Source organism: Dipodomys spectabilis, unplaced genomic scaffold (genome assembly GCF_019054845.1).
Source record: "Dipodomys spectabilis isolate Male_0828 unplaced genomic scaffold, ASM1905484v1 ptg000180l, whole genome shotgun sequence".
Classification (NCBI taxonomy): Eukaryota; Metazoa; Chordata; class Mammalia; order Rodentia; family Heteromyidae; genus Dipodomys; species Dipodomys spectabilis.
Genome location: NW_024870857.1, coordinates 1,554,253 through 1,580,385, shown reverse-complemented (window position 1 = coordinate 1,580,385; position 26,133 = coordinate 1,554,253). Strand labels below are relative to the sequence as shown.

The window sequence follows — 26,133 nt, the reverse complement described above, 5'->3', positions numbered from 1 at the left end:
AGAACTGGCTTCAGTGAGCTTGCCTCTGTGTGTATGCTCACACAGGTGAGCATGCAAGTACTCACTCCAGTATTAGGGCCTCAACTTAGGGCCTCATGCCATTGCTTGGCTTATTTTGCTCAAGGCTGCTGCTCTAGCACTTGAGCCACACCTTCACTTCTGGCATTTTGCTGGTTAATTGAAGATTAAAAAAATCTCATGGATTTGTCTGCCCTGACTGGCTTTGAACTGTGATCCTCAGATCTAAAGTCTCCTGAGTAGCTAGGAGAGCCACCAATGGCTGGCTTCAGTAAGCCTTCTTAACTCTCCCTTAGACAAGATGAAATGAGAAGAGTCTTCTTGCTGTTGCTTTCCTCCCTACTGCTGTGTGTGGGACAGATCTTTTTCTTTACCTTTCCCTACACCCTCCTGTGAGCATATTTTATGTAAGAAAGTGAACCTTTCCTGTAAACACATGTAAGCACTGTTATAAATATGCTCTTCAAGAACCATTAGAACCACAACAATCAACATGAATACAAAGATTGTCTCAACAAGGTGAAATTTACTTCTGGGATATGCCATCATCCAAAAACCAGGCAACCTGCTCTGATATTTATCCTTAACACAGCAGGCTCCACTCCTCTGCTCAATGCAGTTGAGCTCAGGTTCACAATCTGCTTGTAACTTTGAATAGGGTAAAATGTATATGCATAAGGTGATTTTGAAATAAGATTAACAGTTTACAAGTAATCTCAAAATAGGCTTACACTCTCTGCCATTTCTTGAACAGTTGGGGGCAGAAGGGAATGTCTTAATTCCATCTTGAAAAGAAACCAGTTTAAGACAAAACCTTATATTTAACAAAATCCTTGATTATCCCAAAGCAGTTCCCCTTTTCCTTAGCAAGAGCCAAGCCACCAGGCCAAAGCAGAAGTTTTTAAGCAATATACTTTGATTTAAAAAGACATTTTTTTCTCACAGTATGTACACACAGGGTTTGCAGAAGAGTGAACTGCTCCTTCTCCTATACCCATTGCATATCGGAGTTGGGAAGTCTCAATACACCTCCTATGTGCATGGATTACAGGAGAGTGGGCCTCAACATCATGAATCTTCAAACAGTTCACTTGGTATATATTTAATGACCACTATTGGTGTGCTGTGTGCTGGGCTAGGTGTACCCTGCTGAGGAAGGGACAGTGTCTCTGTCTAGGGCTACCTGTCCAGTGGAGATGTGTGGTGAATAATCTTCCCTAGGCTGTGGCAGCAGGCATGTGAGTGTGCCAGGAATGGAGTGTTCTCATTCTTCTATGTATATCATGCTCCCATGTTATCACATATACACATGTGTTGACATATTTCTGTGCAAAATCAGAGGCAGGAAAAGGGCCTTCACATTATTTGTCTTGTAATATGCACACTGAAATGCACGTCTGATGTAAATTGCCTTAAACTTGATTTTTTGTTTTGCCCATTCCTCTCCTTGCAGCCGTAGTGTAAATGCTGTTTTTGTTTTGTTGTTTTTGTTTTTTTCTTTTTTTTTGGCCGGTCGTGGGGCTTGAACTCTGGGCCTGGGCACTGTCCCTCAGCTCTTCAGCTCAAGGCTAGCACTCTACCACTTGAGCTACAGCGCCACTTCTGGTTTTCTGGTGGTTTATTGAAGATAAGAGTTTCATGGACTTTCTTGCCCAGGCTGGCTTTGAACCACGATCCTCAGATCTCAACCTCCTGAGTAGCTAGGATTACAGGCGTGAGCCACCGTCGCCCAGCTTTGTTCTTTCTTGAGATAATTTCTTGCTGTGCAGTCCAGGCTACACTCAAACTCATTATTCTACTTCAGCATCCTAAATGCTGGGATTATAGGTATGAATCATCACTCCCAATGTGATTGCTATCTTATCAGTACATTGGTCATATGTAATTATACAAGATGATGAGCTTTGTCTACATTTAGAACAGAGCCTTTGCAACACTTCTCTTTGCTTTGATCATTCTTTTAGTGGATCAATTGTGTAATATTTGGTCCATTTACTTAGCCATCCCTTTAATCAACGTGTAGGGATGCTACAGTCTGAGATGTAAGCCTTACTATCTAGTAGTTTCATGGATAATAAAGTTCCTTATGAATTCCAACATTTTGTGGATAGATGGAATCAAGCTGCCATGAGTTGAGCCTCTCTTTATCCCTTTGCCCAGACAATGGGACCTATGTATGTTTACATGATGTATACATCCCGAGCCTTCTACTTTGCTCCCACTCTTCTATCCTTGTTACCTGGATTTGAGCACTCTTTTGATGCAGCACCTACTCCCTTTACTGCATGTAGAAGGTCCAAGTACTTGTGAAGCACAACTTTTTCCTTCCTCCCTTTCCCTTCCATGATTCCAGATCAAACATGGGATGTGCTGATACTGTGCTGCTAGGCCATGACCAGTGCGTGGATTTGGTCCTTGCCCCAAAGAGATGTATAGGAGAGGGATTTCATGTCACCTAATATTTCTGCATGTGCTAGGCCACAGAATGGAACTTGTGTGTGTTTGTGTTTATGTGTGTGTATATGCATGTGCATGCATGTGTGGGGGGGAAGTATGGGTGTGTGTGTGCGCACATGCACGCACGTGCTGTTCCTGGGGCTTGAAATGTCCTTGAGCACTATCTGGGCACTCTCCTTGAGCTATTTGTTAAAGTGCTCTACCACTTGTGCCACATCTCCACTTCTGGTTTTTTGCTGGTTAATTGGAGATTACAAGTCTCATAGACTTTCCTGCCCAGGCTGGCTTCGAACCATGATCCTCAGATCTCAACCTTATGAGTAGCTAGGATTGCAGGCATGAGCCACCAGCACCTAGCTAGAAGGGGACTTCTTATTGACATCCTTTCCAAAACATACAAACTGCAAGATCTATTATTCCCATGCTCACCTGTAGAACAGAGCCTTCTCTGCATTGAGCACTTCATGATCCTGAGCCTTCTGTACTGCTCACCCTCTCTAATCCTTGCTATCTGGGTGCCAGTGCTGTTTGAATGCAATGCACCTGGGCAAGGGTTCAGAGAAGGTGAGCTCAACTGCATCAAGAAGGACGGGGATCTTGTGCATCACTCTCTTCCTCCATCCCTTGTTAGAGGTTTTGGGTGGCAGGTGTGGGTTGAAGAAGCCTATTGCAGAATAGTTAGAAATTCCAAGGACTCTGGTGGTCTTTTCTATGAGCACAATGAATAGACTTCTTAAATAATATCTACATGGGGCTGGGAAGGTGGCTTAGCGGTAGAGTGCTTGCCTACCATGCATGAAGCCCTGGGTTCAATTTCTCAGTACCACATACACAGAAAAAGCCGGAAGTGACACTGTGGCTCAAGTGGTAGAGTGCTAGCCTTGAGCAAAAGAAGCTCAGAGACAGTGCCCAGGCTCTGAGTCCAAGCCCCAGGACTGTCAATAACAATAATAATAATATCATCTACATGCTCAGCTACCTAGGGTGTGAGGATGAAACTTCTTTTATTTCTTCCTGGTATCTATACAGGGTGATGGTCAAGGAATGGAGCCTTCTGACCTGTTCCCCATTCACTTCCTTTCAATGTGGAGATTAAGTATTGTCTTCAGCCAAGGATTTAATGACAAGGAGCCTTGCCTACTCGTAGAAGGACCCAGTGCCATTGTATCTTTCTTCTTGTTTCCTCATGCCTTGAATTTCTACTGTATGTCAGGAACTGTGTTAAGTGTTGAGGATGCAGAAATGAACAACATGGGAGGAATATCTGGAGAGAAAATCTAGTGAAGATAGTGTGTGTGTGTGTGTGTGTGGCTTGAACTCAGGGCCTGGGGACTATCCCTGAGCTCTTTTTCTCAAGGCTAGCACTCTACCACTTGAGCCATACCTCCACTTCTGGAGGGATGGTAATTGGGGATAATTGGGATGATTAATTGGTGATAAGAGTCTCACTGATATTTCCTGCTGGAGTGGCTTCAAACTTGGATCCTCAGATCTCAGCCTGCTGAGTAGCTAGGATTACAGGTGTGAGCCATCACTACCTGGCTATAGCAGTTATTCTTCTCATCTTGTTCATCTCTGCATGAAGTACTCTGATTTCTAACTGGGCTATCTGTCCACTGGTCTAAGGAATGTGTGCATTATTACAGAAGAGGACTTAGTTTCTGCATACCTTAAGTAGTTATTTATGGGACACTTACCATATGTCAGCAGTGAATACAATAGTAGCATTGAGTGTTTGGTCTGGTGGACACTGACAGGTTTCTTAGAAACTCTTAATATGTTCTATATCTACATTTTTTGATGCTGCTCTTGAGGTTTGAACTCAGGGCTTGGGCCCTGGCCTTGAGCTTTTTAGCTCAAGGCTAGTGCTCTACCACTTGAGACACAGCTCCACTTCAAATTTTTGCTTGTTAATTGGAGATCAAGAGACTCATTGACTTCTTCCTCAGGCTAGTTTTGAACCATGAGCCTCAGATCTCAACCTCCCAAGTAGCTAGGATTAGAGGTGTTGAGCCACTGGTACCTGGCTAGAAGTAGTGTATAGGTAGGTCATCTTTCTCAGGTTTACATAGCTAGGAATTGTAAATTCAGAATCTTGCTTCTTCTCCCATTGTATACTCAGTAAATGTTATGGTTATTTACTATGTACCCCTTAACTTTGTATACTGTAAAGCCTCATTTTGGTAACAGCTCATCTGGAGGTGTGGCCTAGCAACTAGTGTTTCACAAACCTTCCAAGGAATTCTGAAACACATTTAAGTTTGAGAACCATCAGCTTAAGCAACTTCAGATTTCCAGTCTTTAACTACTAGAGAAATTTCTGCATAAACCATTTGTCACAGGATGATGCTTAGCATCAAAGTTCCTTTAGGAGCAAGGAGCAATCTTCCCTTTCAGTCTCCTTTGATTGTGTGTGTGTGTGTGTGTGTGTGTGTGTGTGTGTGTGCGCGCGCGCGCGTGCGTGTGCGTGTGTGTGTGTGTGCGCGCGCGTGCGTGTGCGTGCCAGTCCTGGGGCTTAAACTCAAGGCCTGGGCACTGTCCATGAACTGTTGTGCTTAAGGCTAGTGCTCTACCACAGTTCCACTTCTCGCTTTTTGGTGATTAAGTGGAGATAAGAGTCTCACACTTTCCTGTCAGGGCTGGCTTCAAACCATGACCCTTAGATCTCAGCCTTCTAAGTAGGTAGGATTATAGGCATGAGCCACCAGCGCCTGGCTTCGTTTGATTTAAAAAAAATGGAACAGTTTAATATTTACCAGAAAGATGAAGTGGAAAGAAAGTAAGTAGTATCTCTTATCATTAGCATCTTGCATTAGTGGCATGTACTTGTTACAAATGGCAGGCAAATATGAATCCATTATTAACAAAAGTTCATAATTTGCATTTGAATTCATTTTCTTGTTTGTTTTGAGACAGTGTCTTACTCTGTTATTCTGTTACTCAGGTGTTGAACTTCAGGACTCAAGTTATCCTCTTGCCTCCAAGTAGCTGAGACTATAGATCCATGCCAGCATGCACAGTGGGGCTTTTGGTGTGTGTTGTACATCCAGTGTGTCTGGACAATAACAGTTATTTTCCCTATAGTGTCATACAGAATACTTTCACTGCCCTAGAAATCTATACTCTGCCTTTCACCTTTCCTTCTCTTCCATTCCCTAAATCTCTTATAACCAAGGATATGGTATTGTTGTTTTTTTTTTCCAGTCCTGGGGCTTGAACTCAGTTCCTGGGCACTATCACTGAACCTGTTTGTGCTTAAAGCTAGCGCTTTACCACTTGAACCGCAGCACCACGACTTTTTCTGAGTAGTTTATTGGTTGATTTTCCTGCTGGGGCTGGCTTCAAACTCTTATCCTCAGATCTCAGTCTCCTGAGTAGCTAGGATTACAGGAGTGAGCTACCAGGTACCCAGCCAGTGATTTTTATCTTCATAGCTCTGCCTTTTCTATGGACTCATGAATTTAAGGCTCCTCCATGTCTTTCAATGGCTTGATAGCTTATTTCTTGATCAATGTATGATGTTCCATTGTCTGGATTGCCACAATTTATCCATTCATCTACTAGAGGGTAACTTGGTTGCTTTCACATTTTGGCAATTATGAATAAAAGTGCTATAAACATGTGTGTGTAGGATTTTGTGTGGACATAAATTCTCAACTCATTTGGGTGAATGCCAGGAGTACAATTGCTGTATCATATGGTATGACTTTAATTTTATAAGAAACCACACAGCTCTTTTTCAAAGTAGCTGTGCCTTTTTTGCATTCCCATGGACAGTGAAAAAGAATTCTGTTACTCTACAGCCTCCTCAGCATTTGGTTGTCAGTGTTTTGGATTTTAACTATTTGAATACATATATATGCACTATTACCTTAGTTTAATTTACAAATCTCTGGTGACATAGAATGTTAAGCATATTTTATTTGTCTTATAAGTATCTTCTTTGGCTCAGTTCTCTTACATATTTCTCTCTTTCTCCCTCCCTCTCCCCCCCACGCTGATCTCTGCAGGGACATGGGCTTGAACTTGAGGTCTGGATGCTGCTGTCACTTAACATTTTACCTAAGGCTGGTGCTCTAACCACTAGAGCCACAGCTTCACTTTTGTTTTGTTTATTTTTTAGTGGTTCATTGAAGATAAAAGTTTCACAGATTTTCCTGCCTCAGTCTGTCTTTGAATCATGATCCTCATATCTCAACATCCTGAGTAGTTAGGATTATAGGTTTGAGCCCCACTAATCTCTTTAGAATTAGTTTGTCAATATCCATTATTGGAATTTCATTGACTATATAGATTAAGTTGGGAAGAACTGACTTCCTGACAATATGCCTTTCTATGCGTGTGTATATGTTACCCTTCCATTTATTTAGGTTTTCATTTTGCTTACATTAGTCTTGTATGGATTTTTTTTCTTAGTGAAACCTGATGGTTTCAAATTTTAGTGCATATATAAATAACATTTTTATTTTCAAACCTAAGTTGTCATTGTTGGTGTATAAGAAAGCAGTTGACATTTGTATATTAACCTTGTATTCTACAACCTTTCTGTAGGTGTTTATTAGTTCCTGCAGATTGAACTCGGGCTTGCCAGGTACAAACTCTACCATTTGAGCCATGTCTCTAGTGCCTTTTCAATTATTTTTTTTTCAGTTTTTTTTTTTTTTTTGTTTGGTCAGTTGTGGGGCCTGAACTCTGGGTCTGGGCACTGTATCTGAGCTCTTCGGCTCAAGGCTAGTGCTCTACCACTTGAGCCACAGCACCACTTCTTAAGGTCTCATTTTATGCCTGGGTTGGCCTGGACTGGGATCTTTCCACTGTGTTTACCCTGTTGCTAGGGAGGGCAGCTCTGTGCCACTGTGCCCAGCCATTGGTTGAAATGGAGTTTTACCAACTTTTTATGCCCAGAGAGGCCCCAAATCACAATCATAGACTTAAACCGAGGTGGACTGCAATTCTTTGGAATTATCAACAAAGACAATCATGTTATGTATAAACATAGACAGTTTTACTTCTTCCTTCCCACTCTGTATATATTGTATTTCCTTTCCTTGTCTTACTGTTTTAGCAAGGACTTTCAGTATGATGTTGAAAAGGTGTAATAGCGAGTGACAGCCTTGCTTTGTTTCTAATCGTACTGGGAAAGTTTTAATTTGCTCACTGCCTAGTATGATGATTTTTTGTGGATGTTCTTCATCAAGTTGAGAAAGTTCCCCTGGCTTCCTGGTTTGTTGGAGGTTTTATTTTATATTTTATTTTTATGCCAGTCCTGAGGCTTGAACTTAGGGCCTGGGAGCTGTCCCTAAGATTTTTTGCTAAAGGCTAGCATTCTATCACTTAAGCAACAGCTCTACTTCTGGATATTTTTCTGCAAGTGGGCTGCTTAATTGGAGATAAGAGTCTCATGGACTTTCCTGCCAAGGCTGACTTTGAACCAGGAAGCTCAGATCTCAGTCTCTTGAGTAGCTAGGATTATAAGCATGAGCCATTTGCAACCAGTTGGAAGTTTTATTATTATGAATTTATGGTTGAATGTTACCCAATACTTTTCAGCATCTGTTTATATGGTCATTTGAATTTTCTTCTTTATTTGTTCATGTGATAGATAACTTTTTTTTTTTTTTTTGGCTGATTGTGGGCTGGTTGTGAATTCAGGGCCTAGGCGCTGTCCCTGAGCTCTTTTGCTTAATCCTAGCACACTTTGAGCTACAGCTCCATTTCCAGTTTTCTGGTGGTTACTTGGAGATAAGAATCTCATGGACTTTTCTGCCTGGGTTGGCTTTGAATCATAGTCCTCAGATCTCAGCCTCTTGAGTAGCTAGGATTACAGGCATGAGCCACCGGTGCCTAGCAATTACATTAATTTTTAATGTTGATCTAGCCTTCAGTAACTTGAATAAAAATCCATTTGGTCACAGTATATAATTCTTTTTATACATTGTTAGATTCAATTTATAAATATTTTATTCAAGATTTTCATATATGTTCACAGAAGATAGTGATCTGTAGTTTTCTTGTGGTTTCTATATCTGATTTTGATATTAGAGCAATATAGGCTTTATTGCATGAATTAAGTATTCTTTTATCTTCTGCAAGGGATTGTAGGGAAATTATATTATTTCTTTGCAAATATTTGTTAGACTACGTTAGTAAACTCATCCGTGTCTGTGCTTTTCATTTTGGAAGTTTATTAGTGATTCAATTTTTTAGTAGATAAGTTATGTTAATGTGATTTAATTCTCCTTGAATGAGTTTTGGTAGATTGAATTTTATAAGGACTTTAGTCCATTTCAGGTAGGCTATAAAATATGTGGACTTAGAATTATTAATAGTAATCCTTGATCATTTATTGAATGTTCATGAAATCAATAGTGATTGGCCCTGTTTTCTGAGATGGGATTTCCCTATATTGCAAAGTATGGTCTCAAACTTAGGATTTTCCTGCCTCAACCTCCCGTGTCCTGAAATTAAAGAGATGCATCATCTGTATGTGTGTGTGTGTGTGTGCGTGCATGCACGTGTGTGTGTGTGTGTGTGTGTGTGTGTGTGTGCGCGTGCATGCACGCATGCTCACCTGTACCTGTGCCTGTGTCTGTACTGGGGCTGAACTCTTCCTTTTCCTTCTCAGTGCTAGGGATGGCACTCAGGCTCTCAAATGTGATAGGTAATCACTCTGCCACTAGGCTATAGCCTCAGTCCTTTTTTCTCAATTTCATTAACTTATATTCTATTTTTTATTACTTAATTTCTTATACTTACCTAGAATTTATTCTGTTCCTTTTTTTAATATCCTAAAGTGGAAATGTAGATGATTGATTTTAGAGCTTTCTTCTTTTTAAATTTGTGCATCCAGTGCTATAAATTTACCTCCAAGGAACTGTTTTCACAATATCTCACAATTTTTTTGCCAGTCCTAGGGCTTTAACTCAGGGCTTGGGCACTGTTTCTGAGCTTCATTTGCCCAAAGCCAGCACTCTACCATTTGAGCCACAGCACCAGCCTTTTCTGTTTATGTGTACTGAGGAATCAAACCCAGGGCTTCATGCATGCTAGGCAAGCACTCTACTACTAAGCTACATTCCCAGTCCTCCCACAATTTTTTATACATTGTTTTCCCCCTTTTTTATTTTGAATTTTTTTTTTTTGGGGGGGGGTCCAGTTGTGGGGCCTGAACTCTGGGCCTGGGTGCTGTCCCTCAGCTCTTCAGCTCAAGGCTAGCGCTCTACCACTTGAGCCACAGCCCCACTTCTGGCTTTTTTCTTTTTGCTTATGTGGTGCTGAGGAATCGAACCCAGGGCCTCATGCACGCAAGGCAAGCGCTCTACCACTGAGCCACCTTCCCAGCCCTTATTTTGAATTTTTTGTGTATGTGTCACTGGAACTTGAAGTCAAGTCCTGATCTCTGTCCCTTAGCTCTTCCACTCAAGTATGGTGCTGTACCACTTAAGCCACAGGCCCATTTCTGGATTTTTGCTGGTTAATTGGAAATAAGATTCTCATGGCCTTTCTGTCTGGGGTGGCTTTGAACCAGAATCCTCAGGTCTCAACCTCCTGAGCAGCTAAGATTATAGGCATGAGCCACCACACCCATCTCAACATTTAAAAAAACATCTCTCCTGAATCTTGTTCCTTTTGTGATGTTGAGATTTGAACTCAGGGTCTCAATCTTACTAGGTTAGTGCACTACCACTTATGCATTACCCACAACTCTTTATTATTGGTAATTTTTGAGAAAGAGTTTTTCTTTCCACCCTTAATTCATGCTTGAGCTACTATCCACCTATTTCAGACTTCCCATTGTTTCTAGGATCACAGGGGTATACCAAGTTTAGCTTCCCTTCCATGGGGATGGAATCTTGTTTGGATCCTGCAATCTTCCCAATCTTGGCCTTCCATGTAGACAGGCTGACAGGTGAGTGCCACTAGGCCCATCTGTGGGTCAAGTAGGAATCCTGTGAAGTTCCCTGCCTAAGCTGACTTAAAACTGTGTTCTTATTTTCCACCTCCCAAGTAGCTTAGATTACATGAATGAGCCACTGGAGCCTCTCTCTTTGATTCATGTGGTATTTATTTTTATTTTATTTTATTTTTTGGGGGGTCCAGTCGTGGAGCCTGAACTCTGGGCCTGGGCACTGTCCCTCAGCTCTTCAGCTCAAGGCCAGCGCTCTACCACTTGAGCCACAGTGCCACTTCCGGCTTTTTCTGGTTATGTGGTGCTGAGGAATCAAACCCAGGGCCCGGTGCATGCAAGGCAAGCACTCTACCACTGAGCCACCTTCCCAGCCCTCCTCTGTTTTGACATGTGTATTTGTATTTATCTTTTTTTTAAACTCTTATCAGTAATGACATATTCCCTTTCTGTCCTTTTTACTTCGTTTCCAAATGTGATTTCCTGATGCCAAAAGTTATTTATTTTTAGTACACATGAATTAATCCATTTTATCTCTTTCTATAGTCTGAAATCATTTGAACTATTTTCCACATCTGAGAGAATAGACCCTCTTTGTTCTTTTAATAATCAACTTGAAAAATCCATTGGAGGTTGGGATGCCAGGAAAAAACTGGAAGAGAGTGAAGGAAGGGGTGACATTGTCCAAAAAGTAATGTTCTCATTATCTGGCTTATGAAACTGTAACTTCTCTGTACATCATCTTTATAATAACAATTAAAAAGGAAGGGAAAATCCATTGGAGTTTATTGTAGTGTGATATATGTTATAATCTTATATTTTCCATTTTGATACCTAGCTGGCTGTCAAACATACTAAAAAGTGATTCTTAAATTTGAGTTGTTTCTGGTTTATCACTGCATTTTTCTAATATCTTGGGTGCATTACTATAATCTGTTCTCTTAATCAAATGCCCTAAAGTTTTTGAAGATTATAAGCTATTGGATTAAGTTTGCCATATTTAAACTTAAGAAAATATACACACTAATTCCATTGCTTCATTTTTCTTTTAGATGAATTTCATTATCAAAATAAATTATGTAAAGAATACCATGGGGAGCCAGGCTCTAGTGGCTCTTGACTGTACTGTTAACTATTCAGGAGGCTGAGATCTGAAGACAGTGGTTCAAAACCAGGCCAGGCAGGAAAGTTTGTGAGACTCTTATCTACAATAAACTACCCAAAAAAAGCCAGAAGTGGAGCTATGGCTCAAATGGTAGTACATTAACCTTGAGCCCAAAAGCTCAGGGAACAGCTCCCAGGCCCTGAGTTCAAGCCCCAGAACTGATCCATTCCCCAAAAAATGCCATGGGGAATATAGAGTAATATATAGATGTAAGTCAGTCTGAGTGGTACAGGCCTATAACCCCTGGACTTGGAAGGCTGAAGCAGGACTATAACAAGTTCAAGGCCAGCCAGAGTTACATAGTAAATCCTTGCGTAGAATAAAACAAAACATAAGCTATGAGTGCTACTCATATGTAGCTACTCAGGAAGTTGAGATCTGAGGATCATGATTCAAAGCCAGCTTAGGCAGGAAAGTCCGTGAGACTCTCGTGTCCATAAACTACCAAGAAAGTTGAAAATGGTGCTATGGTTCAAGTAATAGAGCACTAGCCTTGAGCAAAAAGAAGCTCAGGGACAGCGACCCAGGTTCTGAGTTCAAACCTCAGGACTAACACACACACACACACACACACACACACACACACACACATACACACCATAATATGTAAGTCTAATATAATGCAATTGTGAGTCTTTCATTCTTGCTGTATTTAGATTTTCCAACCAAGGTCATGATACATTTCTCTTGATTTATCTCTTTCCTTTTTTCCTTCAAGTTTGACTTTTATAAACTTTAAAGTAACATTATGTTTGAAGTTTATGCTTCTACCATAAATTAATTATTTTATAACTGTGTTTTCTAGTTCTGTGGTAATATGTAGAAATGCAGTTTGGGCGTTGTCCAAATATAGTTTCTTCAAGCTGAGTCCTTTCTCTGCTTCAGCAGTCCTTATAATGTGCTCTGTAGGTTTCCAAGGCCCTTCTAAGAGATCTGTAAGGTCAAAACCATTTTCATATTAGTATCAAGACATTATTGATTTACATTTTCTCACAAGGCTTTATCACGGTTCATGATGGCTAATAGAACATTTGCAGCAGAATCTAGCTTTTTTTCTATCAAGCCAGTTTTAAAGAGTTTTGTTGTTTTTTTTTTTTTGTTCTTGTTGTTGTCTTCGTCGTCGTTATCATCATCATCATCATCATCATCATCATCATCGTTGTCATTGTCGTCATCATTGGTCATGGGGCTTGAACTCTGGGCCTGGGTGCTGTCCCTCAGCTCTTAAGCTCAAGGCTAGCACTCTACCAACTTGAGCCACTGCCACTTTTGGTTTTCTAGTGATTTGTTGGAGATGAGTATCATGGACTTTCCTGCCCGGGCTGGCATTGAATTGTGATCCTCAGGTCTCAGCCTCCTGAGTAGCTAGGATTATAGGCGTGAGAATTATAGGCGTGAGGCACCAGTGCCTGGCATTAAAGAGTTTTGTAAAAAAAAAATCTTCTAATTTTTATTTTTGAAAATTGCATGCATGCTTGCTTGGTTCCTTTTTTGCTTCCTTCCCTGCTTTCTTTCTTTCCTGCTTGCTTGCTTTCTTCTTTCTCTTTCTTTCTTTCTTGCTTGCTTGCTTTGCCCCGGGGCTTGAACTCTGTGCCTGGTACTATACCTGAGCTTTTTTTGCTTAAGTCTAGCACTCTATCACTTGAACCACAGCTCTACTTCTGGCTTTTTAGTAGTAGATTGGAGATAAGAGTCTCATAGACTTTCCTGCTGTGGCTTTGAACCATAATCCTCAGATCTCAGCCTCCTGTGTAGCTAAAGATTATAGGTGTGAGCCACTGGCACCTGGCTGAAAATAGTTATTTTTTAAGTTGTGTTAGGAAGTGGAGGTATGACTGAAATGGAAAAGCACCAGCCTTGAGCAAAAGAGCCAAGCAAACATGATACATACTGGTACAAAAAAAAAGAGACAAGTTAATGTTGACATATAGTGGGTTGAATGAATGAATGAATAAATACATTAAACATCTGTCAGTTTTAATTTCAAGTACAGGAATTATCTATTTATGCAATCCATATAAACAAAGCTCTTTAAGGTCCTCAATATTTTTTCTTTGTGGTGCTGTAGACTGAACTTGGGGCCTTGCACTTGCAAAGCATGTACTCTTCCACTGAGTGAAATCTCCAACCCAGTGGGAATCTTAATAAATCTGCAGACTAAAGGAATCCTGAGATCAAAAAGTTTTAGAACATCTACTCTGATGGTGCCTGTTCAGACTTCTCATCACTTCTGATATCTCTTGCTCATTTATTGGAATGATTTTTGGATGAAGACCGCACACAGAAGAATCCCTCTTATTTCCTCCTGGGGTTTTATACCTGCAATTGTTGCAGATGGAGAAAATGCCTTAGATTAAGCATTAGCCCAAACCTATGAAATAAGCACCTTGTACATCCTTGTACATCAGAGTAACATTCAAGATCTATATTTCATTTTTACTTTTCAAAATGAAAATAAATTAAAAAAATCTAGAATTGTAATATGACTGGATTCCTTTGTGAGCCCTTTGTTTGTGGCAGACACTTGGGAACACAGATTTAAGTAACTTTGTTTTTAAGTAGCTCAAAGAGTAGTGGTCAGACAGAAGATAATTTGTGTATGTGTGTGTGTGTGTGTGTGTGTGTGTGTGTGTGTGTGTGCATTCACTATTATACTTAGAAGTGTCATGACTTTTAGTTTTAAATGGTAGGGCAATAATCCTAGCTTGCCTTCCCATTTATTTATTTATTTATTTGTTAATTTTATTTTTTGCTAGACCTGGGGCTTGAACTCAGTTATGGGCACTGTCCTTGAGCTTCATTGTGCTAAAGGCTAGCGCTCTACCCTTGAGCCACAGCACCATTTCCAAATTTTTCTGTGTTTAATTTGAGATAAGAGTCTCATAGACTTTCCTACCCTTGCTGCCTTTCAAATGGTGATCCTCAGATCTCAGCCTCATGAGTAGCTAGGACTATAGGCATGAACCACCAGGGCCAGGCTTGCCTTACCTTTTAAAAAGAAAATTGCAGGGGCTGGGAAGGTGCCTCAGTGTTAGAGTGCTTGCCTTGCATGCCTGAGGCCCTGGGTTCGATTCCTCAGCACCACATAAGCAAAAAGAAAAAAGCCGGAAGTGGTGCTGTGGCTCAAGTGGTCAAATGCTAGCCTTGAGCTGAAGAGCTGAGGGACAGCGCCCAGGCCCAGAGTTCAGGCCCCATGACCGGACTCCCCCCCCCCCCAAAAAAAAATTGCAGCCAGGTGCCAGTGGCTCATGCCTGTAATCCTAGCTACTCAGGAGGCTGAGATCCAAGGATCACAGTTCAAAGCCAGCCTAAGCAGGAAAGTCTGTGAGACTTTTAGCTCCAATAAACCACTAGAAAACTGGAAGTGACGCTGTGGCTCAAGCGGTAGAGTGCTCACCTTGAGCTGAAGAGCTGAGGGAAAGCACCCAAGCCCAGAGTTCAAGCCCCACAACCAACAGGGGAAAAAAAAAGAAAATTGCATAATGACTTATTTGCACCATCTTCCTCTCTCATTCTCTTTTTTCCACGATTGCTATATCTGGCCTATATTACCTGCCCAGAATGACATTTTGTTTTTATGCATGCCAGTATTTTGTGGTGCGAAAGCAAAAAATAGCAAAAAAAGTTTATTGTTTCTCTCTGTTAGTGTTGTAATACATGACATTCCTTATATCTTTATTTGAGGGGTCAGACATGTCAACCCAGTCAAATATTTGTTTATACATTTGCTTTTGTTAATGTGAGCCAACATATGTCAATGTCATTACTAAAACAGGATACCAGAATGATACTACAAACTAGTAGCACCCTGCCCATACCCACCATCTGGCTTTGGTCCTAGTATGAGTGCTGGGAAAAATGTGTTCTTTCCTTTTACCCTCTTAACTCTTCCAAATCAGCTGCATTGAACCTAGAAGTAGCAAATGGCTTTCCAAGTCCTTTTCTCCTCTATTTCTTCTAGCCTACCACTGTCACGTTTACCTACAGTGTGTGTGTGTGTGTGTGTGTGTGTGTGTGTGTGTGTGTGCGCGTGCGCGTGCGTGCGTGCGTGTGTGTGTGTGGGCACGTGCGCATCTGCCATTCCTGGGCTTGAATTCAGGGCCTGGGTGCTGTCCTTGAGCCTCTCTGTGCTCAAGGCTAGTGCTCTACCACTTGAGCCACAGTGCCACATCTGGCTTTTTCTAAGTAGTTTATTGAAGATAAGAGTTTCAAGGACTTTCCTGCCAGAGCTGGCTTCAAACCATGATCCTCATATCTCAGCCTCCTGAGTAGCTAGGATTATAGGCATGAGCCACTGGCACCTAGCTCAAAAGACTATTTTTTAAGTGGCAAAGCAAGGACTGTTTAATGTGTGTATGTATGTGCATGGGGCAGGGGTGGGGGGTGGGGAGACCTCTCATTCCCCTTACAGGAAAAGGGGGTTAAAGACTCAAAGAATATTTGTGTTACATTGTACTCCTCTAGCTTTCCAGGTCTTTCATGTCCTATCTGTATCCAATTGCTTGCAAACACCCAGCCTTGTCTTCTAGTTAGAGGCAAATGCCATCCTCATTCACAGTTCCAAGCCTTTGGTCAACCTTCCCTCCTTTTTTTTTTCTTTGACTAGCATTGCAACTTTTCTTGGAACAGTTTAACACGGAACTAGTTTGTCATTGCATTATATGAAGGTTCTTTCCCACCTAGATTAGAAATGTTTTGAGTTAGTTATAGAGTAATAAGCCCTTTTTTGTATCCCCCTTCCTCTCATAGTGCAAGGTAAGATTTATTGAGTATTGGCCACATAAATATGTTGATTAGCTGTTAACCCTTCCTCCTCAATGGGAATTCTCTTCAGTGAGCATTTTTAAAACACCTGTTCTGAAAAAAAATATGGAGTTGCTGGAACAACAGCAATAAGAACAAGGCATAGCCACAAGTCTCAAGTGGAGGAGATTATGCAGTCACCATGGCTGTCCAAACAAAAGGGGTATTGAGAGAAAATTCTGTTTGAGCTGGACTTGGATTGAATGGGATTTCACTAGAATGAAAAGAGAAGGGGGTGGTTTGTGGGAAATCATGGATGCCTAAAAGTGTGTTCATTCTACCACAGCTGTGCATGAATTGTTCCAAGAGTTCCCATACCACTGCAGATACTCAAATCAGTGGATGCTTATGTAAAGTAGTCTAGTATGCATAGAACTTACACAATCCTAATACTTAAAACAATGTCAATGTATGTAAATAGTTATTATACTATCATTATTTCAGTATAGTGCTAGTTTCTCCTTCCCCCAAATACCTATCTTTTATTAGCTTATATTAATTCTACAGAGGGGATTTCATTGTTACATTTCCAAACATGGTTATATTATATTCCGATCAGTCTCACCTCCTTTATCACTCTTCCTTCTCCTTTTATCAAAACAATTCTAACAGATCTCAGTGTTTTGTTTTCATAGTTGCAAGCAATCAATAGTCATTCTGTTTTTTTAGTCAATCGCCTCCTGCTAGTACTCCACTCACCAAGAGAATCCCCAAATACTTCTGATCAGTTATTAGTTGAATTAACAAATGCAGCCCCATAAATAAAGACATCAAACCTTATATAGCCTATGTATGGTCTAACAAATGAGTTGTCTAAATAGATGATAACTGGATTTTATAAGGCACGGAATGCTATGCAAAGGAATTTAAACTTTACCCTCTAAGCAATGAGGAAACAGCTTATGATTTTAGCTAGAAAGTGACAATGGATATGTGCCAGTTTGGGTATACAAATACCAACCACTTAACATCCTCCTCCTTTCCTTTCTCCTTAGCCCTCTGTTGCATAACAAGTCCTATCTTCAGTCTATAGAAAATTAATCAAATCTTACATGTTCCTGGCATGTCCCAGATTTTGGCTGATCTTGGGGTTTTATTTATTCCAGATGTGCCATTTTGAGACTAACATGTTATAGTGAAGACCAAGGTGTTCTGGAAACAGCATTATGCTTGGAGTTCCATTACATATGGGTTCATATCTCAACTTTCAGGGACTTTAAGTTGATTCTTCATTTTGCTGTTTTACTTTTTTTTCCTCCTAATCATTTCTTGTCTGTAAAATAAAGCTAAAGATTTTGTCAGAATGAGTAATCCACATATGTTGTTTTCATTTTTATCAATTGCATTTATTTCCTTTGATGAACTCACATCCTTAGCATGTTTTATTGGATTTACTTGCTGCCTCTAATTGTCTTTTTGTTGACTCCTTTTTTAATATATATTTTTTATTGTAAAGATACTGTACAGAGGAGTTATGGTTACATGAGCATTGTTACACCCTCCTATGTTTTTCCTCTACCATCCCTTTCTTGACTCTGTCTTTATAAGCATTTATTAAGGAAACACTTTATAACCCAGTCAACTGGTTAGCTACCTCAAGAAATGTTTGAAAGGGGCTGGGAAGGTGGCTCAGTGCAGTGGTAGAGCCCTTGCCTTGCATGCATGAGGCCCTGGGTTTGATTCCTCAGCACCACATAAGCCAAAAAGAAAAAAAAAGCCGGAAGTGGCGCTGTGGCTCAAGTGGTAGAGCACTAGCCTTGAGCTGAAGAGCTGAGGGACAGCGCCTAGGCCCAGAGTTCAGGCCTCATGACCGGACCCCCCCCCCCCCCAAAAAAAAAAAAAGAAATGTTTGAAAGAAGGCAGCTCAGTTTAGTTGATTGTTCCATGTGATGATGTCTTGTAAGTTACAGGAAGAGTTTTGGGTCCTATGAGGAGACTGAGTTTTCCACCTTATCCTTTGTTGGGTCTCCTTTTGTAGCATCATTATTTTGTTTTCGTTAATTCCCAGCACAATAGGTACACCGATCTGAAACTATGACTACAAAGGCAAACATGAATTATTTTTGGATTTCCATATTCTTCCTCCCTCTGATTTGTGTGGCTAATGTTGTGCTGGACTGTGTGTCTTAAATCATTTCCTGAATACAATTCATAACCAGTGAGGAGGGTGGGAAGGGAATGTATATCACCTTACACATTCTCTTGCTTTCAGTGCTAGTTGCCATATGGAGCTTATGATCATTTAATAAATGTACACAGAAGTAAAGCTTCCTAAATCATGCTACTCTATTAGCTTGTTTTCAGCTTAGATTTTTAGAATCCAAAAGTGCCTATTCATGAGATGGAGAACTTGTGTGTGTGTGTGTGTGTGTGTGTGTGTGTGTGTGTGTGTGTGTGTGTGAGTGTGAGTGTGAGTGTGTACATGCACGCGTGCATGTGCTGATCCTGGGACTTGAACTCAGGGCCTGGGCACTGTCCCTGAACTTTTCTGCTCAAGGATAGTGCTCTACTACCTCAGCTACAGCTCCACTTAGGGCTTTTTTGGTGCTGAGCTAGGCATAAGAGTCTCCTGGATGAGCTGGGAATGTGGCTTAGTGGTAGAGTGCTTGCCTATTATGCACGAAGCCCTGGGTTCAATTCCTCAGTACGACATACACAGAAAAAGCCAGAAGTAGTACTGTGGCTCAAGTGGTAAAATGCTAGCAAGGAGCAAAAGAAGCTCAGGGACAGTGCCAAGCCCAGATTTCAAGCCTCAGGACGGACAAAAAAAAAAAAAAATCTCATGGACTTTCTTGCCAGGGCTGGCTTTGAACTGTGATCTTCAGATCTCAGCTTCCTGAGTAGCTAGGATTACAGGCATGAGCCACTAGTCTGGCTGAGATTGAGAACTTTTTGTAGGTTTTTTTTTGTTGTTGTCAGTCGTGGGGCCTGAACTCTGGGCCTGGGTGCTGTCCCTCAGCTCTTCAGTTCAAGGCTAGCGCTCTATGACTTGAGCCACAGTATCACTTCCAGCTTTTTCTGCTTATGTGGTGCTGAGGAATCGAACCCAGGGCCTCATGAATGCAAGGCAAGCACTCTACCACTGAGCCACCTTCCCAGCCCTTTTTGTAGGTTTTTGAATGTAATGACTCCAAAAGTAAGACAAACATTAGTTGTAAATACTGACTCTCGAGCCATCTACACTTAAAAGGGAATGTTGATGAGAGCAGTGAGGGCAAGGAATAAACCTTGTTTGTGCCAGGTGCTGGTAGCTCATGCCTGTAGTCCTAGCTAATGAGGAGGTTGAGATTTGAGGACTGTGTTTCAAAGACAGCCCTGGCAGGAAGTCCATGAGATTATTATATCCAGTGAACTACTCAGAAAAACCTGGAAATGGCACTGTGGCTCAAGTGATAGAGTAGTAGTCTTGAGTAAAGAAACTCAAGGACAGTGCCCAGGCCCTGAGTTCAAGCCCCAGGAACAGAGCGCGCGTGTGTGTGCGCGCACGCACACACACACACACACACACACACACAAAAACTACCTTGTTTGTATTTTATTATTTAGGGAGGAGTTAATATTGCTTCCATTGTTTTTTAAAAATTTCCTTCAATGGAGTTTGAAGTAGCAATCAAGAAATTAAATGGTGTACTTGGGAAGTTAGGACTTGAGTTTGAGTGGTGGTGATGAGAGCCATGAAAACAGGTTGAGTATTTATCAGAAATGTTTGGGCCTACTCAAGTTGGTTCACTACTGTAATCCCAGCACTCAGCAGGCTAAAGTAGAATTGTGAGTTTGAGACCAACTTGGGCTATACTCTGCCTCAAAAAATGCCAGGTATTGTTGTCACTGTATTTGATTTTGGTACTCTCGGTATTGTATATACATTTATCTGAACTAGGGAAGGGAAGGGGAACAACAAAATGGTGAGACAGAGGACAAAGGGGGAACCAATTCAACAATGATACTCATAAGACAGTATGTTGGAAATGATCTGTACAACTTGGTGGAGGGGATTGAGGGGAGGGAAAGGGAGAAAAATGAGGGAGGAAGTAACATGTTAGACAAGAAATGTATTCACTACCTTACTTATGAAACTGTGACTTCTCTGTACATCACCATGACAATAAAATTAAAATTTAAAAAATGCCAGGCTTGATGGTTCAAGCCTAAAAGCCCAGATACTTGAGAAGCAGAAATTGGGAGAACTTTGGTTAGAGGCCAGCCCAGGGAGGAAGTTGGCAAAATTCCACCTCAACAGAACAAGCTGGGTGTGGTGTTATACATCTGTAATACCACTAAGCAGAAGGCATAGGTAGGAGGATTGCAGTTTGATGCTGGCTTAAGTCAAAACAGAGGTCCCCATTTAAAAAATAGCTAAAGCAAAAAAGAGCTGGGGTGTGATTGAAATAGTAGAGTACCTGGCTAGTAAGCTCAAAGCATTGAGTTCAAACCCTCGTACTGCCAATTTTTTTTAAGATCAACTGGAAACTGGTGGCACATGCCTGTAATTCTAGCTACTCAGGAGGCTGAGATCTGAGGATCACAGTTTGAAACCAGCCCAGACAGTCCATGAGACTTATCTCTAGTAAACTTCTCAGAAAATAATGGCTGGAAGTAGTACAGTGGTATTGTGTCTCAAGTGGTAGAGCGCTAACCTTGAGCAAAAGAAGATCAGGTACAGCATCCAGACCCAGACCAGCATCCAGGACCAGCAAAAAAAATCATATTACAAGAATTATTCTTTTGTTGAAAAAGAAAAGAAAAAAAACAGATTAGGGATTTGGCTCACTGGCAGAAGGTATGCCTAACATGCAGAAAGGCCCTGGGTTTGATTTCTAGCACCACAAAAAGTAAATTAATAAAAAAATAAAAAGAAGGAAGCATAATCCATGAAAGGACTTGGGATATGGTTCATGTGACCCTAGGTACCCTCCTGTAGCTTTTATTCCCAAGGCAGGAACTCTACCATTTGAGCCACAACTCCACTTGGACATTAATTAGAGATTGATTGAAGCCGCAGCTCCACTTTCAATGTGGATTTTTTTATTTGCAGCATTTTTATTGATGTTCAAAATGTATCAGCCATGCTGGATCCTGGTGGCTCATGCTTGTAATCCTAGCTACGCAGGAGGCTGATATCTGAGGATCTTGGTTGAAAGCCAGGCTAGGGCAGTAAAATCCTTGAGACTTTTTTTGGGGTGGGAGGGGCTGGGGCTTGAGCTTAGAGCCTGAGTGCTGTCCCTGAGCTTTTTGTGCTTGAGGCTAGCTATCTCTCTACCACTTGATCTATAGCACCACTTCTGGCTTTTTCTGAGGAGTTTATTGGAGATAAGAGTCTCATGGCCTTTTCTGCCTGGGCTGGCTTCAAACCGCGATCCTTCTGAGTAGTTAAGATTACAGGCAGAAGGGCTGGGAAGGTGGCTCAGTGGTAGAGTGTTTGCCTTGCATACATGAGGCCCTGGGTTTGATTCCTCAGTATCACATAAGCAGAAAAAGCCAGAAGTGGTGCTGTGGTTCAAGTGGTAGAGCACTAGCCTTGAACTGAAGAGCTGAGGGACAGTACCCAGGCCCAGAGTTCAGGGCCCACGACCAACCAAAAAATTGATTTAAGCTATAGGGCTGACATGTGTAGCTACTTAGGAGGCTGAGATCTAAGTATCACAGCTCAAAGCCAGACAGGATGCCAGTGGCTCATGCCTATAATCTTAGCCATTCAAGAGGCTGATATCTGAACATTGAGGTTTGAAGCTAGCCTAGGCAGGAAAGTCGGTGAGACTTTTATGTCCAATTAACCACTGAAAAGCCAGAAATGGCAATGTGGCTCAAGTGGTAGAGTGCCAGCCATGAGTGAAACTTAAAAAAAAACAAACTAAGAGTTCAAGCCTAGTTCCAGAACACACACAAAAAGTTGTGACATCCAGACTCATTAAATCCATTGAGACACAAACTACAATAGAGGTTACCAGGAGATTGGGGACAGGAAATTCTTATTTCTTGGACACAAAGTTGATGAAAATGTTCTCGAAATGGATAGTGGTGATGGTTGGGCAGCCTTGCAAGTATATTGGAGGCTATTGGGACCACACACTTCAAAATTATTCCAATGGAAAACATTATTGTGTGCACTTATCAAAATAAAACAGGAAAGCTGGGAGGGCATTTAGGACATTGAGGTAAGCCCACTATTTTTTTTCTTTCTGCCCAGGAGCCATGGATAACAGAGGCTTTCAGCAAGGGAGTTTTAGTAGCTTCCAGAGTAGCTCCAGTGATGAAGATTTGATGGATATACCTGGGACAGCAATGGATTTCTCCATGAGAGATGATGTTCCTCCCTTGGATCGAGAAATAGAAGGTATTTGAAAGGAATCCTTTACATTCATCCCAGGGGACCATGCAGAGGCAAGCAGGTACAGGAGAAAGATTATTATAAGGTTTATTAGTGGAGCCATATTTCCCAGGAGAGGGAGCACATGGCATCTGCTCCTATCCAGGTAGCAGGAGGGTCTGGGGGCAGGAAGTGAGGTAGAATTGTGCTCAGGTGGGTTTGGGTGGACAGAGGGAGTGGCCAGCTGATTGGTGGGAACTCTAGGGCTGAGAGGATCTCAGGTCTTGGTGGAGCTGAGGACCAAAGGTGGGCATAATACTAACATTCCCTGCTTTGTTGTTTAATAAACATAAGGGTACCAGGCGGGGCGGGGGGGGGGGGGGTAATAGGTGGAGGCCGTTTCTTCCGAAGCTACTTCAGAAGTAGTCAGGAGTCCCAGATTTGTTGCTTGGCTGGGTACCATCCAAGAAGCATCTGCTTGACAGTTTGGTTGGTAAAGGTCCTCATCTTTTCCATTACAATAGTTATCTAAAATGCAAGACACAATTAATAAAAGGCAAAAAGTTGCTGTTAGCAACTTAAGAGAGGAATATGCTATGGAGGGATTGATTCCCAGAAGGGGCTATCAAAGACCTGAAATTGCCTTTTCTGTCTCGGATTGGAGACATAGCATGGTACCTGACTCCTGGCATCCTGTAGGGAGGAGTAAGACTGTTCCCACTTTAGGATCACAATGTTCTGAGGAGGAGGTAGCAAAGATATTTAAAGGTACCAGAGCCAATAGGTGTCTTGGGCTCTTTTGACTACGTCCTGCTGGCCTGGGACATTGAGAAGTCCCTGGAGCTGGGATCTTTAGGGTCCAGGTCTGCACTGGGCAAGGCAGTGTAAGTGAAGTCTCTGGTTGCCTATAGTAACAGAATAGCCTTGACTTGTTCCTAGGTGGTGTCCTGGGTGGGGGGGGGGGGGCATTACTCTGTTAAATGAAACTTTTGATACAATGGAACTCTATGCCTCCATCAGAAAGAATGACATCACCCCATTTGTTAGGAAATAGAAAGACTTGGAAAAAATTATATTAAGGGAAGTAAGCCAGATCCAAAGAAACATAGGTCCCATGGTTTCCCTCATTTGCAATAACTAGTATATGTTTAGGACAAGCAGAAAAGGTCAAAAGCTATGTACATGTGACCATATAAGTTGATGTTAAGTGAAATAAATCACAAGATAGGGACACAAGTGGTTTTTTCTTTCTTGCTATTGTTTTTAATGTATTTATAATGTACTATGTGATTTTTTGTTTCTTTGGTATCTTCTTCCCCTACGGTATAACCCTTGTTTTCACTGTATTTTATTCTGGTGCCCTACATTTTTCTAATTTGGGGAGGGGAAGGGAAATGACAAAATGCTTAAATAAGGATACAGGTTGACCCGTTGAAACAATGAGATGTACAAGATACTATGGTGAAAACAAACTTTACAACTTAGGGGGATGGGTGGGAAGAGTTGGAGAGGGAAGGGATGGCAGGGAAAAAATAAAGGAGGAAGAGGTAACAAGGCTCAATAGGAAATGTACTCATTACCTTACTCATGTCACCGTAACCCCTCTGTACAATATTTTTACAATAAAACACACAAACACACACACAGACACACACATATAAAGAAACTTTTGGAAAGGTCAGGCAAAAAAGCTGACAAGGTGACAAGGTCACCAAAGGTGGGCATAACACTAACAATTATTACTAATGGTCATTTCTTTAAAAAATTAATTTATGTAAAGTAAAAATTTATTTTCTCCATACAGTCCTTTGAGGGTTTTTTTGGGGGGGAGGGGGTTGCTGGTCCTGGAGTGTTGGGTCTTCGTCCGTCTCAGGAAAGATGGACGGGGTCCGAGGAAAGGTAAGTGCGGCGCTCGCCCGCCTGTATCCCAGCCTCCCTCAGCCAGAGAGACAATCAGACACATAGGAGAGCCAAATCAAGCAGGAAGAAAACTCGTTTATTAACAGAGAGCAGCCCTTTTTAAAGCCAAAAAGGGCAGGGGGGGAAGAGGAATCAATCACTGTCAAGGTCACATCCTATCATGCACCTAAGCTTCCGCGGGCTGGTTCTCTCTCTGTGCCATCTTTGCTGCCTGTGTTCCCCACACTGGAGCTTAAACTCAGGACCTAGGTACTGTCCCTGAGCTATTTTTCTCAATGCTAGCTTTCTACCATTTGAGTCACAGCTCTACTTCCAGCTTTTTGGTGCTTAATTCAAGATAGGAATTCATGGACTTTCCTGCCTCAGTTGGCTTCAAACCATGATCATCAGATCTTAATCTCCCAAGCAGCTAGAATTGTAGGTGTGAGCCATCAGTGTCTGGCTCCTTTGAGTTTTAACACATTGCTCAATTCTTGTAATCATTGCCACAGACAGGTCACAGAACAGTCCAACTACATGAAGAATTCCCTCTGGTTATTCTTTCATGATCAGCCCTCCCTCCTTCCTCATCCCTGGTATCACTGACCTGTCCTCTGTCCTTGTAGTTTTATGCTTCATGAGGATGATGTCATATTCATGGAATCATGTCAGGTTTTGAGGCTGACTTCTTTTATTCTTGGAGATTTATCATTTTCTTGCTGAGTAGCATACCCAGGAGTCGAATCCCTGGGCCAGTTGATAAATGTATAATTTACTTTTTTTTTTTTTTTTTTGGGTCCGTTGTGGGGTCTGAACTCTGGGCCTGGGCGCTGTCCCTCAGCTCTTCAGCTCAAGGCTAGCACTCTACTGTTTGAGCCACAGCACCACTTCTGGCTTTTTCTTCTTATGTGGTGCTGAGGAATCAAATCCAGGGCCTCATGCATGCAAGGCAAGCATTCTACCACTGAGCCTCCTTCGCAGCCCCTATATTTACTTTTTGTTAAGAAGTTACTCGTTTAGCTTGGTGGTTGGATACTAGCTTAGTATGTGCTTTGGTGAAATATATGTTCAAATCCTGTTCATCCACCTTTTTGTGCTGATCCTTTGGACTTGAACTCAGTGCATGAGTGCTGCCCGTGAGCTTTTGTGCTCAAGGCTAGCATGCTGCCACTTGAGCCACAGACCCACTTCTGGTTTTTAGTGGTAAATTGGATATAAAATGGACTGGCTTTGAATTGACATCCTCAGATCTCAGCCTCTTAAGTAGCTAGGATTATAGACAAGAGCTACCAGTGCCCAGCTATATCCCCTTTTTGTAATTAGTATATTATTGGCAAGAATATATGTATAAGGTGAAAATTTACCTCTTTGTTTGGTTATCCACTTATGTTCCAACTCTAGCACTGCAAGACCAAAAATTTAAACTGCCAAACCACTTGCCAGAGCATATGAGCAATTTTAGTGTGCATGAGAGTTCTATTTATTCCACACCCTCAAAGAGCTCTTGACATTTTCAGTAATTTTTGTGTGTGTGTGCTAACCTTGGGGCTTGAACTTGGGGCCTGGGCACTGTCACTG

At 41.6% G+C, this 26,133-nt stretch overlaps 1 protein-coding gene across 2 annotated transcripts in view; it reads left to right on the top strand.

Annotated features, from left to right (window-relative positions):
• The window catches only part of Clcn5 (chloride voltage-gated channel 5), a 201,622-nt gene that overhangs the window by 110,084 nt on the left and 65,405 nt on the right, over positions 1-26,133 (top strand). For both annotated transcript variants that reach the window (XM_042695261.1, XM_042695262.1), the window contains one exon: positions 22,537-22,683. In XM_042695261.1, coding sequence (XP_042551195.1) covers positions 22,537-22,683 — 147 coding nt within the window. The remainder of the gene's footprint in view (positions 1-22,536; positions 22,684-26,133) is intronic.